At 37.8% G+C, this 22,421-nt stretch overlaps 1 protein-coding gene and 1 non-coding gene across 2 annotated transcripts; both read right to left on the reverse strand.

Annotated features, from left to right (window-relative positions):
* Positions 1 to 867: 867 nt before the first annotated feature.
* car (vacuolar protein sorting-associated protein 33A) lies at positions 868 to 20,586 on the reverse strand. Its single transcript, XM_069827202.1, has 12 exons — positions 20,428 to 20,586; positions 19,657 to 19,850; positions 16,379 to 16,463; positions 13,748 to 13,852; positions 12,023 to 12,314; positions 11,832 to 11,949; positions 8,038 to 8,198; positions 7,124 to 7,278; positions 5,913 to 6,065; positions 4,057 to 4,297; positions 2,254 to 2,376; positions 868 to 1,613 (listed from the first exon to the last, which is right to left on the reverse strand). The coding sequence occupies exons 1-12, from the start codon at positions 20,584 to 20,586 to the stop codon at positions 1,507 to 1,509; spliced, it is 1,893 nt and encodes a 630-aa protein (XP_069683303.1). The 3' UTR covers positions 868 to 1,506.
* On the reverse strand, positions 8,472 to 8,544 carry TRNAN-AUU (transfer RNA asparagine (anticodon AUU)). The gene has a single exon. It is a non-coding gene; the product is annotated as a tRNA-Asn (tRNA).
* Positions 20,587 to 22,421: the final 1,835 nt, after the last annotated feature.

Consider the following 22,421-nt stretch of genomic DNA (forward strand, 5'->3'; position numbering starts at 1 on the left):
TATAGTACAGTCCACATCAATAAAACACCATCTTCAACTAGCTATAGTACAGTCCACATCAATAACACACCATCTTCAACTAGCTATGGTACAGTCCACCTCAATAACGAAGTACCTCAAACTAGAACATTCAATGTCTCAATCATCTGCACTGTCTGGATGAGGTGCTGCAAGCAAATCAGTGCCAACATGTTGAACTTTCAGTGCATACAAGGCAATGTTCGCAATAGCTACAAATAAAGGAGGAAAATCAAAATGGACTTTAAAAAGACCTTGTTATCAATTTAACATGAGTTTTCCTTTTTCAAATACAGTTGAACTTCATTTATACGTTTTTATGGAAGTCTGAAGAAAAAAACTCCCGAGAAAAACGTGTAACTGAAATGACGTTAAGTAACATTTGAAGACTACATGGAAAGAACGAGGTATATCAATTTAGTGAAATTTTCCACAAGAGGAATTCAAAACTTCGCAGTTTAGCCATATTTGACCCTATAATATAGTACTGAAATTGATAACACATATTCTTGAAGAATGTAAGATTATTTGTAGGAAATCTCAGCTGCTTAAAGCCAAAGCTGGCTGATATATTACATTTCAAACTCTAATCCAGAAAATTTTGCAACAATGACTTACCTTGTTTTTCTTGTGCGATCTTCATTTAATAACATATGATTTTACAAAAATTTCAGCTATTTTGAACAGCTTGCTCTTAAGAAATAAACCATGCCCTCAAATTGTGATAACTCTTCCATAACATGTACAGTTATTTATGATAAAGCAGTAACAGCGTCGTTGAAGGACACGAGACTGTTGGAGGCGAGCACAGGCAGTTTGGAATTGTCATGAATTTCAAAGGGGTACATCTTAACAATGAACAGGTTCTGTATTTTCCAGTTATTCGAGCAATATACATTTTTTTTTATTTAGAATGTATAAATGACGTTTCATATCTCCTGGGGTTTAAAATAAGACTGCAGAAGTATAAAACGCATACTATAAGCGAAATAAATTAACATGGAAAGTGTACGGATTTTGCCTGGACTGCAGAAAAAAATGTATATAAAAAACGTATAAAAGAAGTTTTACTGTATATATTCTTCTAAATATGAGCTTTAAGAATGTTAAAATCGTCTCTCTAGGCAGGTACTATATCTTGAATGTCCTTTTACTATCACTTGACATACAACTCGCAGAATATCCACATCATCACTTCTGCTTTTACGATATTCACACATACCAGCGTAATGCACGTACCAGTTTCACAAGTTAGTTTCGAACAGAAGATCTTTATCAGTAGGAGGGAATATTACAGCCGATTACCCCTATTTAGTGGCCCCATCATCACACTTTCATTAAACGGTCAGCTGCAACAGTCTCCTCCTAACATAAAGCAGACCCAATCCATATGCTTGTGATGGCGTGGGAGTGTACAGTTACTCGTAACGTCACGCTTCTGGATCTGTTCATCTCTTGTGATGAGCACATCCTTCGGCTGTTGACATTTCACTGCCGGGGAGGTGGGATGTCGGGTCCCAGTGGCTCCATCAGCGACTTGAGGAAACTGTTACCATTGATCAGCTTCGTCGTGGCCACCAAGAACTCCACCAGAGCTGCAACCAGCCAAGAGTTCGGTGACTGTAATCTTATTCTGTTGTTGCTCGATTATACAATAATTTTATCATCCCTAATTTTAGAGTCTCATTATCGAGGACATCTTTACCCTCTCAATTATGACCATCATTTTCAAGAGTTACTTGCATTACAGCTCCTCCTCCTTATTTATTTACTTTTAGCTTATGAAAATAGATGGCATCAAAATTAAAAAATTTTCAGGTGAAGTGAGCTGCTGAACAAGGTCTATGCTGCATGTTTGTACAGCTGATCTGTTCCCAATTGCACTTCAGAGCAGTCGTTTACAATCTAGTCTTCTAAGTTATTATGTTCTTAGATTCGGTGCACCTTCTCTCAAAATGTGCGACACGTAGCATAGGCCCTCATACACGTTTATGCCACAATTCTATTTTTTTGGGGAGCTATAGCAACTTATCCTCATAGCGTGGCCAAACATGGATCAAGACCCACTGGTTAAGAATCCCTGAAATAGATGAACTACACGCAATAAGGAGACAGGAGGAGAATATCTGAAACTAGCATTCCTTTTACTGGATACCAGAGCTCTGCAGCGAATGTCCATCCTGCAGCTTCATTTTACATGTATATAAAGCCTGTGTACACAAGGGTGCTACTCACAATCCTCCTGCTGGGAAAGGAAGCGGAGTGCTGAGACCTCTGCAAAGGTGCAGCCCCCCAGAAAGAACACCAGCACCACTCGCGGCGTGTCACTCTGTGAAGACTGGCTGCTGATGGAGCCTCCTGCAAGTCACAGAGGCATGAAGCGGACCCTTTGCATTTACATATTACAGAAATGTTTCATATTCTTTTAACAATCATAGAGGTCAAAAGCAATTTTATAGTGTTCAGCATATATAATAACGTGTGTGTGTGTCTATTATATATATATACCTTTCATTTCAAACTTCCCAGTCTAAACAACAAATTATTTAAACTGAATTCAATTTAGACAAAAAAAAAAACACGTCAATTTAGATATTGAGGGGGAAGTCTGAAACCAATCTTAATAAGCATTTTATATTTCACCTCCCACCCAGCCACCCTTACTTTGAAATTTCAAATGACACCCCTATATTTTTATACTTAAATATGAAAGAGCATTCAATTGTCCATACACCTCATTCATTTCTTTTTTGCATCTTTTGTTTTCTACCATCACCTGGCAACCTGTATTTTTGTTATTATCAGTTGATTGTAGGATGAAAACACAGCTTATTTTGTGTAATTTCCTAAATTTAATCAATAAGGATGATTTCTGTTCTCTCTTGAAGGGTATACACCATTTTAAAATAATTTAATACACAAACACAACTATTAATGAAATGCTCAATAAGGTTTTGTAGCTTTATTCTCTTCAGCTCTAATCAACAATAACAACAATCCAGGTTCCCAGGCGACGATAGAAAACAAAAGATGCGAAAACAATGAATGAGGTGTATAAACGATTGAATGCTCTTTCATGAAAGTCCTGTATGCAAAAGTGCATTTGAAGAATTTGTCTTTGCCATGTAGCCATAATTTACACGCAGCATTTCACCCAGAACCAATGTAAGAAAGATAACTCCACTAGTATTCAGTCCTTTCTGTACGGATTTCACTTATACATGCAGTACAGGATGAAAAATACCTCTACTTCCAACAGTTAACAACAGGTGAAATTTTGTACTTGCGAAATTGTGTTGATTATGTACACAGATTTGGCATATCAACTCAAGATATATAGTGTAGAACAAAATATATTGAATGGAAGTCCTGGAAAGAGACAAACAGAAAAATGAAGACTTTGTTGAAAGATGCAAATCAATTAGAGATCAGCCATCAATCAGCAGCTTCAGTCCAGTAAGGTAGAGATGGTGCAAAGTAACTTCATTTTAGTGGGGGAGAAGAAAAACCAGGAAGTATTATATTATATTACGACTAATAGCTTTTTTTTTTTAAATTTTAGAATATGGCATCACATATTCTTGTTAGGCATTCCCTCATTATTACTGCATTTGCATTTTTTACACTAGAAGAATACTCTGCATGCTACAAGCTATTAATACCGGATTACAGTGGCTATCCTGCGCATCTCTCAGATTTGGAATTTATACAACACCAAATACGTTCTGTGCAGAGAAGATTCAATTACGAATTGGCGTCACATACTAAACTGCAAAGTGTTACTAACATCCCAGATATATATTAGAAAACAAATGGAGAAAATACAATGTTCTGAACATTTGCTTTATTCACTAATGTTTATGCTCTCAGCTGAAACATTAATGGCTCAACCACAAAATAATATTAAAAAAAGTGTAAATATCATCTTAGTGCACATCTGAACAATTATCATAATGCATAAGTGCTTCTGAAATTAGCGCAAAAATTCCCGCACTATTCTCATTACTTTCACTGGAACTGAAAGATGTGATGACTCACTCCGGGGTCCGTGTCCAGCTGGAAGGGCCTGGCTCTCCTCGACTGTGGGTCCAGGCAGCAAGCCCAGGACGTCCTGCAAGCCCCGCCAGCCATTGGGGCGCACCAGGTGCTGAGCCAGGCGCACGCTCACGGGGGCGTACACACTGTGCACATAGCTGATGTCGGTGGGCGCAATCTCACTGCCATCCTCCACTGTCAGACGAAGAGTCTTCCGCAGCACCGTGTACTGCCGTGAGCCTTGCTGCCGGCACAGACCAGAGCTGCGACTTTAGTATTAAGGGTCTTAGAATTACAGTTAGCAGTGTGGAAAATTCTGTTTCATAACAAAACTCTACACTCCTAAAATGTCCTGCACTACTTTTACCATTTACCCTTCAATCACTCATACGTCCACTTAAACTCTCCAACGAAAAATATTGGAGTGCAAGAGGAAGAATGGCTTCATTCAAAGAATATGTGACATAGATATAAATTAATCTCTCTATTGTAATTCATGGCCTCATCTATGCATTTTTATTATTATAATATAGTAACCCAGTTGCATGTCATCTTGCAACATGTCAAAATCGTTGAAAAAGTCCTGAAGCAACAAAACTTTTCAAGGAAAGAGAATTTCATTAAATCAATACTGTTCACTACAAAAAGTTCCTTTTGAAAAACTGCAATGGTGTGATATTGAGCTCCAGTGTCTGACTAATATGAAGCAATTTGTAATTGATTAGAGCCCTAATCCTTCAAGTATTATGCACTAACAGTTGATTGAATTTATATTCATATCTCCTTTAGAAATAATACAATTTCCTTTCATGCCTCAAAAGTCAGGATCAAACATATAAGCCAGACCTTTTGTAAACAGGAATTCCTGAAGAAAAGTGATGAACATTCTGCTAGACAGTAATAACATACCAGATTTGCAACAAAAAAAAGGCTGTTGCTATATTTCGCTTAACCACTGGACATGATTGTCTCGTGTCCCTTTACTTCGCATTAATATCTACCAGCATCCACAGTGCACCCTCTGTAGAAATCAGAACTCCATCATGGACAAAGAACATTTGCTACAATGCCCATCAATAAAGAAAATAGATTCTGATTTACCATCGCAGCTCACTACTGGGACGCCCGCAGGAGAATGGAAGAAATCTAAGATTCTTAGCACTAGTCAACAACAACATAATCTCTTTTAGGTCTGAAAATTCTTGGACATCTCACAATAATATTTTCTTCATCACTATTATGTTGAATCCATTTCTACAAAATTATCTTCCAAATAAATAATATACTGTATTACTCTTAAAATATATTTTCTAACTTAAATTCTGTTTCACTGATAGAAATAGTTAAGTGCCATGACCAGTACTATGACCATTTGAATATACTGTTCAATCACTGTTTTGTATCTACATATGACTTTCCTGGGACTAAATTTGTAACCAGATAGTAATACTGTATCATAAGCTCAGATTCCTATTTTGATGTACTCTAGATGGCTAGATACATCATGCAGTATTATGTTAAAGTCCCTGATGGACTCAACTGTTTTGAGTGAGCTTGTTGCATTATTTACAAAGGTTTTCATTTTCTATCTTTTTTACAAAGTTACATATACATTTTAGTTGTTCCCTTTTCGTGACTAGTAGAAGCCGTATCAAGAAAGATATCAAATGCAGACTCAAAGTCTATTGTAACTGTTACAGTACTTTCCTTACTGTTGAAGTGCTCATAAATAAACATATCTGACTGTCTCACACATATTGTAATTTTTACTCCCTGAAAATACAAATCATTCTGTTTCTGATTTTCGCCAAAGCTCCACATCTGCAATTGGATGAGTCCAGCATTTTCTAGCCCCATACCTGCAATTTGATGAGTCCAGCATTTTCCAGGTTGGCTAGTGACAATATGTGCTGGAAGCCGTATGTCTGTATGATTTCCCGCTTGTAGTGCTCCAGTACTTTGGGCTTCAGGCCGCTGTTCGTCACGGACTGCATGCAGATCAACCTCAACACCTGCAACAAAGACACGAGGTGGCTTAGGAAGCTTATTTCAGGCAAAGAGCAGAGACAGATAAAACAGATGGAAGGAGTCAGTCAGTTATCACAGAGAAATAAGTAAATAACTTTTCAATCTAAGATATTTTTAATTGCCGTATTACTTAAAGTTAAGAGAATCTAATAATGTCAGTTTTATGGAATAAGTCATGTAATAAAAACATTCATTCCATACCACTTAAGATGGGATGACTTCAGCCCAGCTGCTACATTAATTACTTTTAAATTAATTTTCTGCTTCAAGTCATGATGGCATTTCCTAATTGAATCAGAAAATTAACAGAAATGTACATAACACCTTCTAGCTTCGAAATATTGGTAGATTTGATAAGAGTCTAAAAGATTTTGAGAGTAAATATTTCCTTTATTTAATATATTCTTAAAATTCAGTGTGTTAAAATGGTAAACTATTTCTGTATTGTGTGTCTTATCGCTGGTTATTGTAATGAATTGTTAACTTTAAGTATGACGTGACACTAGCCCATTTTGAAATGGCACAAGAAATATTTGAAGTAAAGCAGTACAGTAAAGAATATAGTTATTTGTAGTTTATGCTACTTTGTAAGTCCCAGAAAGGAGGCAGTGCGCATGATCAGAGGATGGGCGACCTGGTTCACATGAGGAGTAGTTGAGGTAATAAAATTAGTTTTGTTTCGTTGTCTGTCTGATCATGCACCGCCTCATTTCTGGGACTTATAAAGTGTCTGTGTGACAAAACGTTTTTCTAAGACTGAACATATGAAGTGAAACATAAAAATCAGTCCTTTAAAACAAATGTTAAAACGATGTATTTGAGCTTTCAAACATTAAATTATTTTAATATAACACAAAGTAAGTTTTGCTGTTATTACACACACATGACCAGTTCTCGTTCATAAAAAAAATATCTCTCTCTTTCTCTCTGTCAGTTGTTATGCACACAGAGCCTTTGTTAGTGAAAGATTGGTCCGTAACTGAAGGGTAACTCATCAAATAAGTCATATTAGCAAGCAACAACAGTACAAAGATGTTCTCACCTTGACTAGAGGCTCCTTCTGCGCGATGCAGTCCTCTATGTGGGGATGCACCTTATCCGTGTCAATGCCGTTCATGAACTCCTGTTCTGTCTGCAGTGACTCCAGGAAGCTGGTTGAGTCAGTCACCTCTTTAATGAGTTCAGCTATTGTCGTATCTGCACATAAAACACATACTAGCTGTTTGGCTGGCTTCCAATGCATGTCAGCAATGTTTGCTCTCGTATCAGTTTCAATGTTTTTAATACCATTTTTCCTGTTTTTGCTTCCTTTTCGGCATAAAAATTGTTTTATATGAAATATTTCAGAGCGTGTTTCGTGAAAGCCATTGATTTAATTTCCAGTATGCTCAGTCAATTTAGGAGAGCAATGAATTATGATAATAAATGATTGAAAGAATTTTAGTTCTGTCCTTTAAATGCGCAGAAATTTGATCTGAACAAATGTAACATTGTCTTTGCAAAACAAATGAGTATATTGGGAATTAATCAATGGCTTTCCCAAAACACGTTACGAAATGTTTCACATAAAACAATTTTTTTCTCGAAAAGAAAGCAAAAACGAGCGAAATTGTATTAAACTTTTTTGTTTGAAATACCTCAAAGAATAACTACTAGACATTAATGACTTTACTTACGGTTCACGCTGCATATTTTGTGTGTGGTATATCTACTGCACAGAACCAATGCCTTTACATATTCACCTACTGGGAATTTTCCTCCTAAGAAATACTACTATGTTTTCTCTTGGGACAACTTGGGTTCAGGAGCAATGTAATACTCACCAGACAACAGAACACTTTCAACGACACTCAACTAAACTTTCATGCAAGCGAAAGAGAAAGCTAAGAACTACAACCAGAGAGTAAGAGGGAAAAACAGGTGAAGGAGACATCAGAGCTGGAGGTTACCACGCACGTGTCGCCAGAGAGGCCTTGGTAGCCATCATGTGTGGGAGGCGAGCCACAAACTGCTTGATCTCCTGCACTGTCTTCTCGCCATGTCGCTCTTCAAACTGCGACGAGATCAGCTTGGCCTTGCGGCTCAGTGCTGGACCCACCGCATTGAAATTCTTGTCCCTAAAACAAATATTGCCATGGACCTCTTCCTTACTCAGTACCATAGTCAAGCGAGTCTAAAATGTCTTCAAAAGGCCCTAAAACTGATAATATGAATGGACAGCCACTAAACTAAATCAACAATGACAGTCTTTTGTTAATGAGCAGACTCTCATCGTGTTGGAGCAGAAAACAAGTCAGGATAACAATCACACAAGAGCTGGACATACTTATAAAGCCTAAATTTCCTTTTATAAAAATGAACAAACTTGAATAATTTCGAGGGAAAAATTGTTCCGGGGCCGGGTATCGAACCCGGGACCTTTGGTTAAATGTACCAACGCTCTCCCAACTGAGCTACCCGGGAACTCTACCAGACACCGATCCAATTTTGCCCTCTATATCCACAGACCTCAAAGTGGGCTGACAACCAACAAGCAACCAACATTGAGTGCACACTAACTCTGTGTGACTTAAAATTGTGGTTTTATGTTAACGAACAGTGACGTGTATTATGCAAATCAAGCTTTCAGGTATAACGCCCAAACTTGGTTTTCCCCACTAAAATGATCTCCTGCACACTGATTGGTGTGTGTGCACCCAATCCAATGAGATCAGCATCGACAGCTACTGCAACTGGCACTGCCCCACAAGGTCTGGGTATTGATTTACCTTCTCTTCCACAGAACTCTTTTCTTCTTCTTCTTGTTTTAGGACATAGTTCTGTGTGTTTTAACTGTGCTATCAATATCTGAGGCACAGTTATTTCTTTGAGCATTTCTTAATTTCACCCCATCAGGTTGCTAGCCTCACTTGGGTGTGTTTTTCTTAACGGTATGCTCCCTTTTTTTTTTTCTGCCAAAATCATCTTCACTTAATTCTTGCCAAAGCCGAATTTTGTATGCATGCCATTTCTCTGATTTCAGCTGATAATGTATTCAAGTGTCACCTGTCTTGTGGGTTTACTTTATTTTTTTTTTATTTATTGACTTGTCTGGTAAAATTAATGCTTTCAGAACTTTTCTTCCACTCAACCAGAACTAACTACTACAAACAATATAAAATATAATAAACTAAAATAAATATAAATAAAATGATCTTACACAATAGTAATTAACGATATTAAGCCTAGTAATTACAATTAATAAGAGAGAAAGTATGAATAAAATTATCACTGGATAGAGAACACCATGTCAGGGTAATTTCTCGTCTTACAATTGTCTCTCATCTTTCAGATTGTGGCTTATTCTTCATGTTCCTTTGAATTTCAGCAATATTTTCGAAACTGTTTATTGTGTTATGTTTCTATCCAGTGTATATTTCATTAAACAAATCACATACCTTTTGTTGATTCCTCATAACGAACCTTCATTGGAACTACCTTATTTATCCGAATATAAAACAACCTTGAACTTAAGACAACTCCTAGTTTTCCAATGGCTTCTATAGAATTTAATTCATTTAAGGTATTTTTTATGAATTCATAGACAATCAATCCATTATTAACTATAGTTCTAGAACATGAAATTTTGTATCTCTGTAGGGCCCAGGAGTCTCAATATTCTATTATACCATGAACAAGCAGACACAGGAAAAACAATTATTATGCTTGCGGCATTATTTAGTGTACTGTACAGTAAGAAGATTGGACAACTTGTGTATTTATTTCAATACGCAAATTAAAGAGATCCCCACCCATTTTTCATACGCAAAAAGTGGTATTATTCTTTCTCTTCCAGTCAGGAAAACCATGATCAACAATATTCAGCTCAACTATGATAAATGTTCAATATTGTTTTATTTCAATAATTTTTCTGTTCATATTATTAGCTTTACTTAGATTGAGGACCTACTTTACATTAATATTATGTCTACTTATTTTGTGCAAGGTTGCTGGAAGAAATTCCATTAACATTTATGAAAATATTTAGTGACATGAATGGAATGTTTATGTTTTCATACTTGTACATTAAATTTGCGCATGCACACACATTTTTCTTATTTGCTCACGTGATCATTTGATAATTTCTATTATTTACTAGTACTGTTCAATACATCTTTCTTACTTAATTCTATTGCCTACTATTCATTAATGCTATCATGTTGTACAGTACACAGTGAACTGCAATGGCATCGTTGGGGAATGAACAAAAAAAATGAAAGGAAAAATAAAAATGGAGAACTTACGAAAAAGAAAGAAGTTTATAACTAAAAATCTGTTTGCTATTTGCTACAGCTACTAAGTATGTCCTCAATGTTACAATTATTCAAGATATCTGAGCTGATTATCTTTCCGTTAATCTTGATTTTGTCTTTAATTAAGTTTGCTCTAAATCCTTTGCTTCGAGCTCCTTTTAGCAGTGGAATTAATTATTTTCTTTTCTCTCTCATATTTTTTGCTGAATCATTTTCTATGTAGATATTTGTGCCTATAACTTGTCTCCTATTTGCAATAATATGTTCTTTAATGAAATAACAGTTGAATGTAACTAGTATTGGTCTATTCTTTCCCTTCCTGACTCTATATGCGCTGTTTATTGCACTTACATCCACGTTTAGTTTGAAATATTTAGTTAATAACTGTAGCACTATTAAACGCGTATCGATTCCTGTTTCTTTAGGGTCCTCTTCAGCCCATAGATTACAATGTTATTGAGTCTACTATCACTTTCCCATTTTCTAATCATTGATTTTAGCGTAGCCTGCTCCTGGATAACCTCTTTTATCTTATATATATTATTTTTAATGTACCGAAGTACAAATGGTGTTTCCATGCAGATATTCTGCGTCATCATACGATGAAAGAGTAGTGGAACAAAGAAAAATTCTCTCCGGCACCGGGATTTGAACCCGGCTTTTCAGCTCTACGTGCTGATGCTTTGCAGAGGGCGGCCACTATAGGGAACTAAGAGGTGGAACTTAAACTGAGAGGATTCGATCTGGCACCGGGATGGGAATCCGGTGTGGCTTAGTGGATAAAGCATCAGCACATAGAGCTGAAAACCCGGGTTCAAATCCTGGTACTGGAGAGAATTTTTCTCCGTTCCACTACTCTTTCATTTTATTTTCCACATCCAAATATCTATTGACTGATTCCTCTATGTCATTAGAAACTTTATTTAGGAGAACACTTGCCTTTTGTCTATCTTCCCTAGTTTTCTTCATGTAGATTTTCCCATTCGCTTTGGAACATCTTCTCATTATTGTCTGTTTCTTCTCTATTGCCAGGTCCTGGGTTTAGCTCCACATTTCCAATTATTAATAGTATTGATATAACAGCTGCTGTCATAAATATGATGTTTCTGTCAGAAATTGCTTCCTTTCCATTTTTTGTACTTCTTCGGATCTTCGCTGCATTACATCTACCTATCCGCGACCTGTATGTAGTTACTTTCTTCACAACACTGACCTACTTTTAACGCTGCTTATATCGACTGCACTTTACAACTGATGATTAGCATAGGAAGTGTTACTGTTATTTATTCCTGTATTTTGAACTTATCTCGTATAATTTCTCTCCTTGATTTTCCCCTCCAAATTATTTTTAGGTGGGAAGGGAGAAGAAAGGAGGCAAATTATGTGACTGAATACCAAAGTGGATACAAGAATGGGTATGATCTCTCTCCATTAAAATATAGATGTACCACTTCGTACCTGATTTCTGCAAACAGCTCTTCTCCAGAGTTGAGAATGATCTGCTTCTTTTCGGCTGATATGTCGCCAGGCCCGTCATCTGCTTTGGTGAACCTCTCTGGGGGGAACTGTGCAGTGGCTGAAACATATCAACTTGGTGAGTACGAATCCCGGCGCGGCCGGCCGACAGCACATCTACCAACGTCACTCACTGTTGTTGATGCTGAAGATCTCGTCAATCAGGCCCTCGTAGGTGAGTTGTGTGGCGAGTGGGGTGAGCAGGTCCACGCCGCGGTCCAGCAGCAGCAGGTGGTCGATCTGGGACTGGGCCACCTGGCCTGACACTGGCTGCTTGCGTGCCAGGCGGCACATCAGTTCCCACACTTGCTTGGCAGCCGGCCCCTTGCCCGATACGCGAGGGATCACCCCGAACAGCTGCTGCAGCGTCATGATGGCTTGAGCTGCCTGGTATAGGCACGTGGGGTCGCTTTCCAGGTAGTACTCCTGCAGGAGTCAAGGATACTGACATGTACACGTCATTAGTTAGCTTGTGTGTACAGTAGGAGAATGGACATTGGTCAAGTTCTAAGCTGCATTAAATATTTTCTTGAAGTAATAATAATTAGTTTAAGGAATAGTTCGATATGTGCGGATCCAGATACTCGTAATACCCAACTTTTGCGTGAGAATAACAATTTCAGCAAAAGATGTCGGGCATATGTGAATGCAGACAGACGCCACTTTGAAGAAATCCTGTAACATGGGTCAATACTCTTCATGACGAATGTGTGCAAGCAAATGTTACACGGACTGGCAATGATGCAGGCTTACAAGCATCTGATGTCCAGGAGCTGAGCTCAACACTACGTACTTATGATTTCAAGAAATTGTATTTTTTTTCTACGGTCAGTCTTCATATTTTGCAATCTTTTATTTCATAATCAACATTATTACACTTTTATATATATTTTGATGTACCGAAGTACATATGATATTTCCATGCAGATATTCTGCATCATCACATGATGAAAGAGAGATGGAACGGAGAAAAATTCTCTCCGGCGCCGGGATTTGAACCCGGGTTTTCAGCTCTACGTGCTGATGCTTTATCCACTAAGCCACGCCGGATACAATCCCGACGCCGTTTAGAATCGTCTCAGATTAAGCTCCATCTCTTGGGTTCCCTCTAGTGGCCGCCCTCTGCACTACGTCATAGATGTCTATGAACGCAGGACCGGAGTCCATACATGTGTTGAGGTGCACTCAGATGAGTGACTGATTGGCCGGGATCCGACGGTATGGGCGCCATCTTAAATCACAAAGTGATTTATTACGCATATCATATATATTTTGATGTACCGAAGTACATATGATATTTCCATGCAGATATTCTGCATCATCACATGATGAAAGAGAGATGGAACGGAGAAAAATTCTCTCCGGCGCCGGGATTTGAACCCGGGTTTTCAGCTCTACGTGCTGATGCTTTATCCACTAAGCCACGCCGGATACAATCCCGACGCCGTTTAGAATCGTCTCAGATTAAGCTCCATCTCTTGGGTTCCCTCTAGTGGCCGCCCTCTGCACTACGTCATAGAAGTCTATGAACGCAGGACCGAAGTCCATACATGTGTTGAGGTGCACTCAGATGAGTGACTGATTGGCCGGGATCCGACGGTATGGGCGCCGTCTTAAATCACAAAGTGATTTATTACGCATATCATATAGAGCACGTAGAGCTGAAAACCCGGGTTCAAATCCCGGCGCCGGAGAGAATTTTTCTCCGTTCCATCTCTCTTTCATTATTACACTTGTTTTTTTTTAAGATTCAAACTGCTGTAGCACTGTCATATATGAGAATTCAAAGACTAATCTTCACTCTATATGGCCCCAAAAATAAGTGTTCTACTTAACTTGGTGTACAGAATCTGGCTCACCTTGAATGCAGACTCCAGTTCCATCGACATGAGGTCACTATCGAAAGGAAATAGGTCACAGCTGAACTCCTCAATGAAGGTGAAGTTGCCAAACACGCCACGGTTCTGCAGCACCCAGAACAGGACAAGAATGAAATGTTCAGAGGATCTGAACCCCCACTCAGCTAACCCTCCATTACCAAACACAAGCAAAGAGAATTCCACACAATGGTCTTCAATTCTCAAACATAAACTACATCCACCTAGCAGACAGACATGTGGAGGACAGCAGAGTCCAAAAATATCCGAATATGTTTTTACTGTCTACAAAATGGCAGAAAGATGAAACAACCCAGAAAAAGAGAAATTAGGCAATAAAAATACTGCTCCTACTACTACCACCACTACATTACTAGCTTTCACATTTCAAACTCCTTGCTGCTTCCTAATTTAAAATGTGACAATTTTTTTCTTTTTCCATCCTTTCAATTATGAAATAAAATCTTCAGATCATTCCCCATACAAGCAATACAGGTAGCCTATGTCATAATAAGTGTCACCTAACAGTCTCCTGTCCTCTTAATTGCACACTCTGAAATTAAGTCTTCATTCACTGTAAGCATTACTTCAGTAGAAGAAGTTTCCTTATAAATGTACACAGTTATAATTTACGACTGGACACCAGTCCAATAACCTCGAAGCTCCACGTGTTTCATAACAGATGGAATGGGGTAAGAGTAGTCTAGTGCAAGTACTTTCATTTCTTATCCTTGGCTTCAAGCATAACACGCCAAACTGTAGATCACTATGTTCCTTCAGTACTGTTCTGATCATAAGATGCCAGTACAGAAATGGTAAAATGTTCATAGAGGAAACTGAAATATCTTGCGAAAACCTGCCTCAGACACAATTCCCACTTGACCTTGCACGAGTTTGAACTCAGGAGTTCAGAGCGGAAATACGTTGTTCCAGTCATTTAGCTAACTTTATGCCTTCCGAGGCAAATGTGTATTTCCTCAACTTTAAATTTTAATGCAAAGTTCACCATCTGTTGCAGTTAACAGAATTCCATCTGTTCAGCATCAAAAGCTAAAAGCAATGTAATCTTCACTATTTCGGAAGATATTGTACAAGCTGGTTGCTAGTCATATTAAGGACTTAATAACGTAGCTATCTTTTTACTAACTTTATAGTTTTTACTTATTTGATGCTCCACACAATGGAAATGTGCGAATATTTTAATTCCCATGGAAAAAACATTTTACATATGGTATATTAAAAAAATATGAGGAAAAAAGTATGAACCCAGCATGTATGTATGTATGTACTGTATGTTGTATGTATGTATGTATGTATGTATGTATGTATGTATGTACGTACGTACGTACGGAACTTATGCATACATGTATGAATTGTTCTGGATTTAACAATAAAGTCATTCTTCTCCTTGTTTCCTCATATTTACAGGTGATATCAACTCAGGCTTAAATTAAGAGTATTTTCAGATATTTTGCCTTGCCTAATAGTTTCAAACAAATTGTAAAATTTCCCTACATGAGTAGTTGAAGTTGACTGTGATTTGCAGTTCTGATTTGATTGTGCTTCTGTTTCGAACATCTGTTCATTTACTGTTCGTAAGAGAAAACATTCTTTGCATTAGCTTTGCTGCCTGGTATGCTTACAACACATATCACTATTTTTTTTTTTTATTTGTAACTCTAACATTGTTTGATATTAAACTAGTGAGCCCTGAAACTATTTCTGGCAAGTATTACCTTCTACAGAGATTGCACATTTCAGCGCATGTCTGGAACAACAGAATCCATCATATAAATCACCTTTAATAACGTAAAAATTAAACGTTTCAACTAAATTGTTACATTATGCAAAAATAAGGGAGAAAAAGGCTCGAAGATAAGGAAAATATGGGAGTCGGGAGATTGTTCAAAATTAGGGCTAAATACGGGAGATCCCGGGAAATAGGAAGAGTTGGAAACCCTAGCTGCATACTACATTTCTGCCAGTTACTCATTCGTAGATGCCTGCTCTTATGTGCTAATGTGCTACGAACAGTAATGTCATAGTCATTTCATATCTTTCACCGAAAAAATAAGTAAAATTTATTATACTTTGCAGTGAAATGATAAATTTGATTAAATGATACTCTTCTCACCTAATTACGGGCCACAGAACGTATATGAAATGTAAAAAAATATGTGTATTCATTATTATTTCGAATTATTTTTTCAGATTACTGTCACCATGTTCCGAATATATATAGAAGATACTGCATGAAGCACTGAAATAGGATTTACAATCATATCGAATCCCATCTGAAGGGTACACGGGAATAACGATCAAGGTCCATTTTAGAAAGTTTCGAGAAAAACGAATTTTAAAGTTTAAGCACTTAATACTTTGTTATGTGTGTTTAACAGAAATTGACGTAGTGGAATGTCAATAATGATGATTTCTTATTACTAGCTAGACCACATGATAGTACTTTCTTTCCACTATAAGATAGCATTATTAACTCAATTTCGATTTTTGATGGACCTTGATCGTTTTTCCTGTGTACCCTTCATCTTTCATATCAGGAATTGGTTAGAAGGCAAATTACTGAGCAGAAGGATTGTACTGATCACACTCTACCTTCAGCCACTTTTCACACAGAAGGCTCTTGCGGGGCACAAAGAACAAATGGAACTCTTTCTTGTAGCCACTCGACCGCTCCTCCCTGAAACAGACAGAACAAGCTTCAGTCACTACGTCACATGGCAGCTGGAAAACTGACATAACAAGCTTCAGTCACTACGTCACGTGGCAGCTGGAAAACTGACAGAACAAGCTTCAGTCACTACATCACATGGCAGCTGGAAAACTGACAGAACAAGCTTCAGTCACTACGTCACGTGGCAGCTGGAAAATTGACAGAACAAGCTTCAGTCACTACGTCACATGGCAGCTGGAAAACTGACAGAACAAGCTTCAGTCACTACGTCACATGGCAGCTGGAAAACTGGCAGAACAAGCTTCAGTCACTACGTCACATGGCAGCTGGAAAACTGACATAACAAGCTTCAGTCACTACGTCACGTGGCAGCTGGAAAATTGACAGAACAAGCTTCAGTCACTACGTCACGTGGCAGCTGGAAAACTGACAGAACAAGCTTCAGTCACTACGTCACATGGCAGCTGGAAAACTGACATAACAAGCTTCAGTCACTACGTCACGTGGCAGCTGGAAAACTGGCAGAACAAGCTTCAGTCACTACGTCACATGGCAGCTGGAAAACTGACATAACAAGCTTCAGCCACTACGTCACGTGGCAGCTGGAAAATTGACAGAACAAGCTTCAGTCACTACGTCACATGGCAGCTGGAAAACTGGCAGAACAAGCTTCAGTCACTACGTCACATGGCAGCTGGAAAACTGACATAACAAGCTTCAGTCACTACGTCACGTGGCAGCTGGAAAATTGACAGAACAAGCTTCAGTCACTACGTCACATGGCAGCTGGAAAACTGAATTTTCTATTTAACCAAGGCTTAGCACTTCTGATGTGCATGCGTGTATTTATTTCAATGAGGAAGGTTGTCGGCTATGTTTTGTGAGAGGACATCAGACCAGAGGGTGGATTTTGACACTGTTTGTGTGGTTTAACTTACATGACCATTCAATGGGTCTCAAAACTGTTTATGTTGGAAATTGTGCAATAAAATATATATCGCACTCTTCAAACTCTTGGTAGTGTTTGTCTATGAATGAGATGGATTTCCCACACATTTCCTTCAGTTTTAAAATCGATTTTGAACAGTAGACATGCAAAGTCCTGAAGGTTTGCACAACCTGCTGTGTTAGTGAATGATGGGCACAGTATGCATTATGTTGTATGTATGTATTTATTTACACTGCAAGTGGGCAAGCACTCGGTGGCAGTGGTATATACAATATTAACAATACACAATAAAATTTACAATACACAATACAATTTTACAACACATATACAATTTTACACACAATACAATAAGAATACACAATACAATTTAACACAATAATAATAAAACATAAAATAAAATACCTAATTTTACAATACAACCTACATAATTATGTATAGGTCCTACATAAGTTTCAATAGTCTTTCACTTTACTCTCATCTCATTCCCTGTAGTGGCACTATGACGCATTTCACTGACACTTTAGCACACATTTCACTGATACTCTGTAACACATTTCACTGACACTATAGAACACATTTCATTGACGCTATAAATTATCACTGATCGGAACTGTTCACTGCACTGTAAAACCATAACTTCACTGACTCACCTCGCTTCACTGATACAACAGTTCAAATAAGTCAAATAATTACACCCTTATGCATACTTATAAACAGAACTACATTTAAACTAAACATTTCTAGTCTAAGGCCCTCTTACACGCTATTTTTAAATAATTTACAATTCAAATCAAGGAAGTAAACTCGTCAGCCTAGATAAATACATGTCACCTTAATTTTAATTTTCACTTTATATACAACTTTTTAAATTATTCTTGAATCTTCTTAAGGAAGGACAGCCCTCAAAGATCGCTGCAGGTAGGTCATTCCAATCATTTATAGTTCTATTTAAAAATGAGAATTTACCTACATCCGTTTTCTGTTTCCTACATTTGATTTTAAAATCATGATCGTTCCTACCATAGTACGTTGGCTTTTCTAACCGAGCCGTTACGTCTACCCATGCTTTCTGACCTAGATGTGCTCTATACAATGATGTTATTCTAGTTTTCCTACGTCTGTTTTCCAAAGTTTCCCATTTAAGTTCTTTTATCGTATCGTTTCCATCTTCTCTTTTACCTTTAACAAATTTAGCTGCCCTATATTGGATTCTTTCTAAGGAATTTATCTGATATATTCTATAGGGATCCCAACACGTAGTTCCATATTCCATTAACGGTCGCACTAACATTAGATATGCTATTTCCCTCGATTTGGGGCTAGCCTTTCTCAAGATTCTCATAATAAAGTGAAGTGCCCTCCATGCTTTACCCGTAACATTATCAACATGCTCTCCCCAAGAAAGTTTGGAGTTTAAATACACTCCTAGGTATTTACAACATTGTTCTTGCGGAATTACAACACCACTGAATTCGTAATTAAGACTAGTTTCCTCTCGGGTTTTACAGGAATGTTGGGAATTACGGCTTCCATGATTTTCGAGACTACATGAAAGTACAGGCAAACTGGATCATTCTCAAGGAGACCAGCTAGGGATCATTATGAGTTCTAATATCGACTCCAGCAAGTTTCAAGAGTCCTCATCAGAGAACTGTCTATAAAGGAGTTTGTAAGAAGCCGATCTTCACTTCATATCTGCCATGGGACAGAACTCGCCTGAAGCATCTTGCAGCTTGACTGAATTAGCCTATGTGATAGAATATTGCGGGCCCGACAGTACAACAATGGGAGCAAGTGCTGTTCATTGATGAGTCGCGAATTTGCCTTCAGTCACCAGATGGCAGGGCAAGAGTATGAAGGAGACTGGAGGTGTTATTCAGGAACCTTACACAGTCTGGGGGCAGGCCCTCCAAGACGAAGGGACGCTAATTCCTCAGAGGAGGAGATTGAAGCATTGGTCAGGTGCATGTCTGAGAGGTTGGAAGCCGTCATTAATGCACTTCAGGAGGAAAAGAAGAATGTCAGTGAAATGATGTAAACTAACATAAAAGTAAAAGTGAAGAAACATTAATCAGTTTAATAAAAAACTGTGTAAGTGTAAATATCAATTATGTGGTATTTGCGTCATTCTTGCAAAATTCGATCACAATCTTATAAAAAATGCCTTAAGAAGGATCATGAAACTTTTAAAACTTAATACTCATCACAAAATAATATATAGCCTCATACAACTACTGTTAACCTACTCACCCATACACGTTGTCAGCTACTAGGTCCATGAGGTGCAGTTGTGGCCGTGTGATGAAAATAATGTTGCGGACATTAGCAGGTGGCAAGCTGCCTGCCCGCAAGGGAAACATCTTCAGCACCTCATTCTCCCGCAGCAGACTGTACTTGGCCACAAGGCCCACAGGACCGGCCAGCGACTCATCCCACACGATGGCCTGCAACAGAGCTTCACTGCAATGTCGAGTTCCTTTCACACTAACATTAAGGCATTCCATTTATGAAAAAATAATGTCAAAAAAAAACACACACATGCAAACAGATATATTTTTGACAATATTTTTAAATGAATAATTGCATATACGAATTTATGAAAGATATTCAAAGCATGATGATTTTCGTTTTGGTGACGTTGTCAACGTAATGACAGACGTGGAAACGTGGAATTTTGTGTTTATTTTATTATTACTTGTTGTGCTTCACTGTATTCCAGTGGTTATTGAATAAATAAAGTTTTAAATTCTTCACATTGCATCGTATCGTATGTTTTATGTCCCTACGTTCCTTTCCTTCACTAGAAATCACAACACCTGCACTCCCATTATACCGTACCTCTCATTTCACACGTAATTTACTACATTTCGGAATAATTTCCTTTTCTCGAGCCTACGATGAAATAAAATCAAGTTGGGCGCCATCCCCACCAGACCGCAAAAATGGGTTGACATGACCCGTCGCCTGTTCTGTACTTCCATAAAAACGTGTTAGTAAAATATTCAGTGCTGAATTCAATACCTTACTGCCGTCACACTTCCCCAAAAGCTGAAGTAATTCTTTTCTCGCATATTCTTGAACTTGAGCTACATTTACTTTGCCACCTGACAAATGAGACGACATCTTCATACAATAATCTATCTTATCGTGTTCTCTACGAGCTAAAGCGGTAGTTGCCATATCAAATTATTAAAATTTCCCTCTTTAATGCTCAAAATTCCCTTTCAATAGCCTAAATTCCCTGCAACTTTCTGCAAGGTTTTTCAGCTTCGACTTCCCTCATACTTCAATATTAACTTTTAAGAAATTAATATTGTAAAGTACGAACACGTGTTTTTACGCAACCCGTTCGTTTTCTAAATGCACGTGGTAGATTTTGGTATTAACTGCTGCTGAGGAACACGAGTACAGTACAGAAATGCCTAACCACACTTTTGCGGTCCGTCATTTCTTTCAAAACAAAACATTAGCACTGCAAGTTTAACTGGACTTAAAATACGAACTAATATTAAAAACATAGAGAAAGCATATAAATGTGTGCAAGTCGGTGGCATTGTCTTAATAAAGGCATCATTTCGGGAGGCAGGATAGGGCAATTACAATAATAATAATAATAATGATTAGTACCGGTACTTGACTGTTTGTCATTCACCCATATGAATAAAGCCAGTTGTGTAGACCAATTTACTGACAGAGTTGTTGCCCAGGATGCGTTATAGGAGGCTGGTCTATGCTACACCCACGATGAGATGGAGATTTGTCAGGATGCCAAAGGGAACCAGTACTCCTGGAAAAAATTCCTTTCTGTGTTATCTGGACCACGGGTTTGCCCAACACATAAATAGGGGGAACACCAGGAATTGAATCGGGGTCTACATGATTATAAGTCCAGTACTTTAGTCATTGGACTGCCATAGTGACTTAAAAAAAAAGAGATAGCTAATGACTTTGCTAAAATGAAACCAAGACATTACTAAAGATTTGTTAAATTAACATCATAATTAATTAAATACAAATGTTAAATGTAGGTAGGCCTATATAAAAAAGAATGAATATTCGAAATGTTACTCTTTGACATAAATATTAAGGGTTGTTACCTATTGTACTGGTACCATAGCTATCTTAAATTAATGTAAGATGGCTGTGGTTGTACCTATAAATAAAAGTACAATTTCTTGTTAATTGAAATTAAAATTTATTTTCCAATAGAACTCTGCGCTCATTTGTTCTCATGTACGTCATATTAACAGTAAATTGCGTATCATATATGTAGGATAAGAAGTTACAACTAGTCTATGTGTGGAAACTAGAGATGTACCTACTGTAATATTTTCTTTTTCATTTCATGGTCAAGTCTACGGTATGGAAAATAGTTAATTTCAGAGGAAATTGGGAGGGAGTATGCCACACTTTATACTCTATAAGGTCTTCTCTAAAAAAATCTTGTACCTTTCCCCTTCCCCAAGCAAAATGACGCCCTGGATTGCATATTACACAGTGAAAATTGAGCACAGACCTTGCACATTTGTGTGCATTTCTACTCATAAAACTAATTACAAATTATTAGGTTTCAATCTTTGCTGCATTCATGTAAGGACTTTATTTTTGCTGCACTTTGTGTGTATTCGTCTATTAATGATCTCTTGTTTTTCACAGACTATTAGGTGAGAATGACCATACAGTCCACATAAGATACAGATATGCATTTATTTCCTGGCTCAAGTTTTTTTTGTCTTTCCCACAAATATCATTCATACATCAAAGTTTACAGGTAAGAGCTGTAGTACATGCCGACATTCTTACTGAGTTGCGAGACTGCTGTGTGGCAATAAATTACAGCTGTAGCGGCAAAGAAGTGATTTGCTGCATCTCTAATGTACAGGAGACAAGGCCCATATTATGCGCTGTGGCTATATCACAGGGGAAGGTAAGGTTTTAGTCTGACTGAACTCTGTCGGTAGATTTGTATAATATTGACAATCCTGAAACACACTTTTTCTGATCGTGCATCCTCT

This window comes from Periplaneta americana, chromosome 6 (genome assembly GCF_040183065.1).
Source record: "Periplaneta americana isolate PAMFEO1 chromosome 6, P.americana_PAMFEO1_priV1, whole genome shotgun sequence".
In the NCBI taxonomy this organism is placed as follows: domain Eukaryota; kingdom Metazoa; phylum Arthropoda; class Insecta; order Blattodea; family Blattidae; genus Periplaneta; species Periplaneta americana.